The sequence below is a fragment of the Coffea eugenioides genome, unplaced genomic scaffold, assembly GCF_003713205.1.
Source record: "Coffea eugenioides isolate CCC68of unplaced genomic scaffold, Ceug_1.0 ScVebR1_2444;HRSCAF=3470, whole genome shotgun sequence".
Lineage (NCBI taxonomy): Eukaryota > Viridiplantae > Streptophyta > Magnoliopsida > Gentianales > Rubiaceae > Coffea > Coffea eugenioides.
This window is the reverse complement of record NW_020862932.1, coordinates 11,445-19,202: the sequence shown is the minus strand read 5'-3', so window position 1 is coordinate 19,202 and position 7,758 is coordinate 11,445. Positions and strand designations below refer to the sequence as shown.

Below are 7,758 nucleotides of genomic sequence, written 5' to 3'. Positions count from 1 at the left end.
TAATTCTAGAGCTAATACGTGCAACAAACCCCGACTTCTGGAAGGGATGCATTTATTAGATAAAAGGTCGACGCGGGCTCTGCCCGTTGCTGCGATGATTCATGATAACTCGACGGATCGCACGGCCCTCGTGCCGGCGACGCATCATTCAAATTTCTGCCCTATCAACTTTCGATGGTAGGATAGTGGCCTACTGTTAGCCCCTTAGGGCGCGGTCCAGGCGGAACGCGCGCGGCCGTGGCCAAGTTCGGCCAGCCATGGCCTAGGTGGTAAGGCCGAAGGTGACACTTGTTGGAAATGGGTGAACAGGTGTTTGATAATGTTTTCCTAGTCTATGTATGGGCTGGGGAAAGTTTTAGGGGCATCAGGTGCCTCTAAGTTAGTTGGGGAAAAAGGGGTGCCTCTACTAACGGTTGGAAGTTTCCCTCTAAGACATATATAGAGGGGTAACTGTAACTAAGCCAAGTCAAGGCCGAGGGCTAGGGGCCAAGGCCACGGGATGGCTATGGCTTGGTGGGTTGTTCGGGTGGTTCCAAGTGCTTGGAACCACGGTGCCTAAGATTGCTAAGTGTTGGGGCAAAGCTGGGCGCAGAACGTTGCCGATGGCGGGAAACGGGGCGCGCGGAAGTGTACGGCAGTTGCCTGTGCGCGCCAAAGCTAGACGTTGGGCGGTTGCTAACCGTTGCTGGCAGTTGCTAGGAGTTGCTGGCGGTTACCAGCAACTCAGCCTTGTTCCTAGCGGATTCCTGTCTTTGTGGATGTTTAGATAAGACCAACGGTTGGGTCTCTTGTCAACCGTAATTGTGCCTATAAATAATGGGCTAGGCAGAGACTAAAGAGGGAGATTCTAAGATAGAGAGAATCACCTTTAGATGTTCTGCACGCCAAGTGTTTGTAGAAAGTCCTTGTAACCGTTGAGGTGAAATACAGGGTTGGCCTTGTTGGCTGTAACTTGTGCGTGTGTTCGTTTAGTTTGCCTAAGTGTTCTAGGTTCTGAATACTTGTGCGCAAGTGCGTTGTGTGGGCTGACTGGTAGCGGCTACCAGTGCCATTACGTGCGTGGTTTGCTAGGGTGAGTAAACACCTCGTAACAGTTTGGTATCAGAGCACGGCTCTGATCCATTAGACCGTGCTTTTGTTGTTGTGTCTGTTTTGTAGGGTAATGATGGTTGGACACGGAAATACTGTCCAAGATCGGTTGCAACGTCAGGAGCTTGCCTTTGAGGACTTGATGCAGCGTCTGGGAGACGTCCCAGAGGGCTTCAACGTCGTGGAAGTTCTGTTGCAGACCCGACAGACGATTAACACCCTGACGGCACAGATGGAGGAAACCAGGCAGACGGTTTCTTCTGTTGGGGATGTTGTGGCATTGAGGAACGAAGTGGCTTCGTCCCATGCTGAGATCGCGGCTTTACAGTCGGAGATCGGTGTGTTGAAGAGGGCGGTTGGCTCTTCCAACACACAGCCCGTTCAGAAATCTTCGAGAGGGAAAGTTAAAGTCCCTGAGCCGAAACCGTACCAGGGGAGTAGGAGTTCGAAGGACCTTGAGAACTTCTTGTGGGATGTCGAACAGTACTTCAAGGCTGTTGATGTTCCAGAAGTTGAGAAGGTAACCATTGCATCAATGTACCTTAGCGGTGATGCAAAGTTGTGGTGGAGAATGATGCAATCAGACCCCACCAGACCCAAGGTTGACACTTGGGATGTGTTGAAGGAGGAATTGAAGAAGCAATTCCTTCCCACGAATGTTTCGTGGAAAGTTCGGGACGCGTTGTGGAACTTGAAGCAGAACAAGAGCGTACATGAGTACGTTGCTGAGTTCCAGGCCCTGATGTTGGATGTGAAGGAGATGTCTGAGGAAGACAGGCTCTACACGTTCATCCGTGGACTACAGCCGTGGGCGCAGAGGGAGTTGCGGAGACAGAATGTTCAGACCGTGTCTCAAGCACTCGTGGCCGCAGAGAAGTTGATAGACTTTGAGTCCATGGGATCCAACAACGACCAGGAAAAGGAGAAGGGCAAGGAGAAGGGCAAGGACCTGAAAGGTGGACCGTTCGTGAAGAAGAAGAAGAAGCAGTCGGGGACAACGACTGAACCTGATGGTGCTTCTCCTTCTAAAGAAAAGCAAGCACCGAATCCGAAGAAGGATGGCTGCTTTAATTGCGGAGGACCACACTTTGCCCGCAATTGTCCCAATAAAAAGAAGGACCAGAATGTTAGTGCCTTGGTAGCGGAAGATGATGGCGATCTGTTGGAGTTGCAGGATGCACGGATCAACCCCATGCAGTTCGTGAATGCCATCACAGGTACTAATGGTCGTACTACTTACATTAGTTTGATGTATGTGCAGGTTACGTTGAATGGTAACCGGATACTGGCGATGATGGATACGGGAGCATCGCACAGTTGTGTGACGGAACGCGTGGTAAAGCAGTTCCAGCTTAAGTTGAAGGACTTGGGCTTCAAGTTGAAGGCTGTCAACTCTGAAGCCAAGCCAGTGTTGGGCGTAGCAACGGTGGAATTGGAGTTGGGGCCGTGGAAGGGATGGTGCAGCCTCCTGGCCAGTCAAATGGACGACTTTGACTTGATCCTTGGCAAGGACTTCATGGTCGCGAACAGGATCTACCCAATTCCCCACTTGGACGGCGTCATGGTGGACGACGACCAAAACCCAGGCTTCGTTGCTGCAGTAAGGTTGCCGAGACAGAAGGGCAACCAACGAAAGAACATGGTGTCAGCGGTACAAGCTGAGTCCAGCCTTAGGCACGGCGAAGTGGTGCACGTTGCTGCGTTGGTGGGAACAAAGCCCGACATGTACCAGGAGGTACCAGATGCCGTGGCCCACGAGTTGGAGGAATTCGCAGATTTGATGCCTGCGGAGTTGCCAGAGTGGCTGCCTCCTAGACGTGCTGCGGGACACCGAATTGAGTTGGTGCCAGGAGCCCAACCCCCTGCCCAGACCCTGATGGAGTTAGCGGAGTTGCGGCGCCAACTGAATGCAATGCTAGAAAGCCAAGCGCTGAGACCGTCGAAGGCTCTGAACGGTGCTCCAGCGTTGTTCCGGAGGAAGGCAGACGGAACGTTGAGAATTTATGTGGACTATCGTGCCTTGTTCGATAGGCTGGCGAGGGCACATTTCCACATAAATTCTCAACGTTGCCGTCTGGTCTTGCCTCCGGGAAACAACGCTGGAGCACCGTTCAGAGCCTTCGACGGTCTCAGCGCTTGGCTTTCTAGCATTGCATTCAGTTGGCGCCGCAACTCCGCTAACTCCATCAGGGTCTGGGCAGGGGGTTGGGCTCCTGGCACCAACTCAATTCGGTGTCCCGCAGCACGTCTAGGAGGCAGCCACTCTGGCAACTCCGCAGGCATCAAAATCTGCGAATTCCTCCAACTCGTGGGCCACGGCATCTGGTACCTCCTGGTACATGTCGGGCTTTGTTCCCACCAACGCAGCAACGTGCACCACTTCGCCGTGCCTAAGGCTGGACTCAGCTTGTACCGCTGACACCATGTTCTTTCGTTGGTTGCCCTTCTGTCTCGGCAACCTTACTGCAGCAACGAAAGGCCTGGGTTTTGGTTCGTCGATCCACCATGACGCCGTCAAGTGGCGGAATTGGGTAGATCTGTTCGGCGGATGCCGCGACATGAAGTCCTTGCAAGGAATTCAAGTCAAAGGTCGGCTCCATTTGACTGGCCAGGAGGCTGCCACCAGCCCTTCCACGGCCCCAACTCAATTCCACCGTTGCCTACGCCCAACAAATTGGGCTTAGGCTTCAGAGGTTGACAGCCTTCAACTTGAAGCCCAAGTCCTTCAACTTAAGCTGGAACTGCTTTACCACGCGTTCCGTCACACAACTGTGCGATGCTCCCGTATCCATCATCGCCAGTATCCGGTTACCATTCAACGTATCCTGCACATACATCAAACTAATGTAAGTAGTACGACCATTAGTACCTGTGATGGCATTCACGAACTGCATGGGGTTGATCCGTGCATCCTGCAACTCCAACAGATCACCATCATCTTCCGCTACAAGGGCACTTAACATTCTGGTCCTTTCTGTTTTATTGGGACAATTGCGAGGCAAAGTGTGGTCCTCCGCAATTAAAGCAGCCATCCTTCTTCGGATTCGGTGCTTGCTTTTCTTTAGAAGGAGAAGCACCATCAGGTTCAGTCGTTGTCCCCGACTGCTTCTTCTTCTTCTTCGCGAACGGTCCACCTTTCAGGTCCTTGCCCTTCTCCTTGCCCTTCTCGTTTTCCCTTAGGGCGCGGTCCAGGCGGAACGCGCGCGGCCGTGGCCAAGTTCGGCCAGCCATGGCCTAGGTGGTAAGGCCGAAGGTGACACTTGTTGGAAATGGGTGAACAGGTGTTTGATAATGTTTTCCTAGTCTATGTATGGGCTGGGGAAAGTTTTAGGGGCATCAGGTGCCTCTAAGTTAGTTGGGGAAAAAGGGGTGCCTCTACTAACGGTTGGAAGTTTCCCTCTAAGACATATATAGAGGGGTAACTGTAACTAAGCCAAGTCAAGGCCGAGGGCTAGGGGCCAAGGCCACGGGATGGCTATGGCTTGGTGGGTTGTTCGGGTGGTTCCAAGTGCTTGGAACCACGGTGCCTAAGATTGCTAAGTGTTGGGGCAAAGCTGGGCGCAGAACGTTGCCGATGGCAGGAAACGGGGCGCGCGGAAGTGTACGGCAGTTGCCTGTGCGCGCCAAAGCTAGACGTTGGGCGGTTGCTAACCGTTGCTGGCAGTTGCTAGGAGTTGCTGGCGGTTACCAGCAACTCAGCCTTGTTCCTAGCGGATTCCTGTCTTTGTGGATGTTTAGATAAGACCAACGGTTGGGTCTCTTGTCAACCGTAATTGTGCCTATAAATAATGGGCTAGGCAGAGACTAAAGAGGGGGATTCTAAGATAGAGAGAATCACCTTTAGATGTTCTGCACGCCAAGTGTTTGTAGAAAGTCCTTGTAACCGTTGAGGTGAAATACAGGGTTGGCCTTGTTGGCTGTAACTTGTGCGTGTGTTCGTTTAGTTTGCCTAAGTGTTCTAGGTTCTGAATACTTGTGCGCAAAAAAAAAAAAAAAAAAGAAAAAAAAAAAAAAAAAAAAAAAAAAAAAAAACAAAAAAAAAAAAAAAAAAAAAAAAAAAAAAAACAAAAAAAAAAAAAAAAAAAAAAAAAAAAAAAAAAAAAAAAAAAAAAAAAAAAAACGAAAAAAAAAAAAAAAAAAAAAAAAAAAAAAAAATGCTGCGTTGTGGGGCTGACTGGTAGCGGCTACCAGTGCCTTCGTTTGCGTGCGTTTGCTAGGGTGAGTAAACACTCGTAAGAGTTTGGTATCAGAGCACGGCTCTGATCCATTAGACCGTGCTTTTGTTGTTGTGTCTGTTTTGTAGGGTAATGATGGTTGGACACGGAAATACTGTCCAAGATCGGTTGCAACGTCAGGAGCTTGCCTTTGAGGACTTGATGCAGCGTCTGGGAGACGTCCCAGAGGGCTTCAACGTCGTGGAAGTTCTGTTGCAGACCCGACAGACGATTAACACCCTGACGGCACAGATGGAGGAAACCAGGCAGACGGTTTCTTCTGTTGGGGATGTTGTGGCATTGAGGAACGAAGTGGCTTCGTCCCATGCTGAGATCGCGGCTTTACAGTCGGAGATCGGTGTGTTGAAGAGGGCGGTTGGCTCTTCCAACACACAGCCTGTTCAGAAATCTTCGAGAGGGAAAGTTAAAGTCCCTGAGCCGAAACCGTACCAGGGGAGTAGGAGTTCGAAGGACCTTGAGAACTTCTTGTGGGATGTCGAACAGTACTTCAAGGCTGTTGACGTTCCAGAAGTTGAGAAGGTAACCATTGCATCAATGTACCTTAGCGGTGATGCAAAGTTGTGGTGGAGAATGATGCAATCAGACCCCACCAGACCCAAGGTTGACACTTGGGATGTGTTGAAGGAGGAATTGAAGAAGCAATTCCTTCCCACGAATGTTTCGTGGAAAGTCCGGGACGCGTTGTGGAACTTGAAGCAGAACAAGAGCGTACATGAGTACGTTGCTGAGTTCCAGGCCCTGATGTTGGGTGTGAAAGAGATGTCTGAGGAAGACAGACTCTACACCTTCATCCGTGGACTACAGCCGTGGGCGCAGAGGGAGTTGCGGAGACAAAATGTTCAGACCGTGTCTCAAGCACTCGTTGCCGCAGAGAAGTTGATAGACTTCGAGTCCATGGGATCCAACAACGAGAAGGAAAACGAGAAGGGCAAGGAGAAGGGCAAGGACCTGAAAGGTGGACCGTTCGCGAAGAAGAAGAAGAAGCAGTCGGGGACAACGACTGAACCTGATGGTGCTTCTCCTTCTAAAGAAAAGCAAGCACCGAATCCGAAGAAGGATGGCTGCTTTAATTGCGGAGGACCACACTTTGCCCGCAATTGTCCCAATAAAAAGAAGGACCAGAATGTTAGTGCCTTGGTAGCGGAAGATGATGGTGATCTGTTGGAGTTGCAGGATGCACGGATCAACCCCATGCAGTTCGTGAATGCCATCTCAGGTACTAATGGTCGTACTACTTACATTAGTTTGATGTATGTGCAGGTTACGTTGAATGGTAACCGGATACTGGCGATGATGGATACGGGAGCATCGCACAGTTGTGTGACGGAACGCGTAGTAAAGCAGTTCCAGCTTAAGTTGAAGGACTTGGGCTTCAAGTTGAAGGCTGTCAACTCTGAAGCCAAGCCAGTGTTGGGCGTAGCAACGGTGGAATTGGAGTTGGGGCCGTGGAAGGGATGGTGCAGCCTCATGGCCAGTCAAATGGACGATTTTGACTTGATCCTTGGCAAGGACTTCATGGTCGCGAACAGGATCTACCCAATTCCCCACTTGGACGGCGTCATGGTGGACGACGACCAAAACCCAGGCTTCGTTGCTGCAGTAAGGTTGCCGAGACAGAAGGGCAACCTACGGAAGAGCATGGTGTCAGCGGTACAAACTGAGTCCAGCCTTAGGCACGGCGAAGTGGTGCACGTTGCTGCGTTGGTGGGAACAAAGCCCGACATGTACCAGGAGGTACCAGATGCCGTGGCCCATGGGTTGGAGGAATTCGCAGATCTGATGCCTGCGGAGTTGCTGAGGTGGCTGCCTCCTAGACGTGCCGTGGAACACCGAATCGAGTTGGTGCGAGGAGCCCAACCCCCTGCCCAGGCTCCTTACCGCACGACCCAGATGAAGGTAGCGGAGTTGCGGTGCCAACTGAACGCAATGCTAGGAAGCCAAGCGCTGAGACCGTCGAAGGCTCTGTACGGTGCTCCAGCGTTGTTCCGGAGGAAGACAGACGGAACGTTGAGAATTTATGTGGACTATCGTGCCTTGTTCGATAGGCTGGCGAGGGCACATTTCCACACCAGAAGTGACTTGCGATTGGGATATCGGCAAGTTCAAATGACCCGAGTTAGTGAAGACGAAGTTGCTGAGTACCTGGGGAAGGTGCGGAAGCAAGCCAAGTTGACGAGGGCGTCAACCTCTTCGAGTGGGGGTGGTTTGTTAGCCCCTTAGGGCGCGGTCCAGGCGGAACGCGCGCGGCCGTGGCCAAGTTCGGCCAGCCATGGCCTAGGTGGTAAGGCCGAAGGTGACACTTGTTGGAAATGGGTGAACAGGTGTTTGATAATGTTTTCCTAGTCTATGTATGGGCTGGGGAAAGTTTTAGGGGCATCAGGTGCCTCTAAGTTAGTTGGGGAAAAAGGGGTGCCTCTACTAACGGTTGGAAGTT

The 7,758-nt window shown here is 51.5% G+C and overlaps 1 protein-coding gene across 1 annotated transcript; it reads left to right on the top strand.

Moving 5' to 3' along the window:
* The first annotated feature begins 4,663 nt into the window (after nucleotides 1-4,663).
* LOC113756718 lies at nucleotides 4,664-7,544 on the top strand. Its single transcript, XM_027300276.1, has 2 exons — nucleotides 4,664-4,809; nucleotides 5,393-7,544. The coding sequence occupies exons 1-2, from the start codon at nucleotides 4,664-4,666 to the stop codon at nucleotides 7,542-7,544; spliced, it is 2,298 nt and encodes a 765-aa protein (XP_027156077.1).
* Nucleotides 7,545-7,758: the final 214 nt, after the last annotated feature.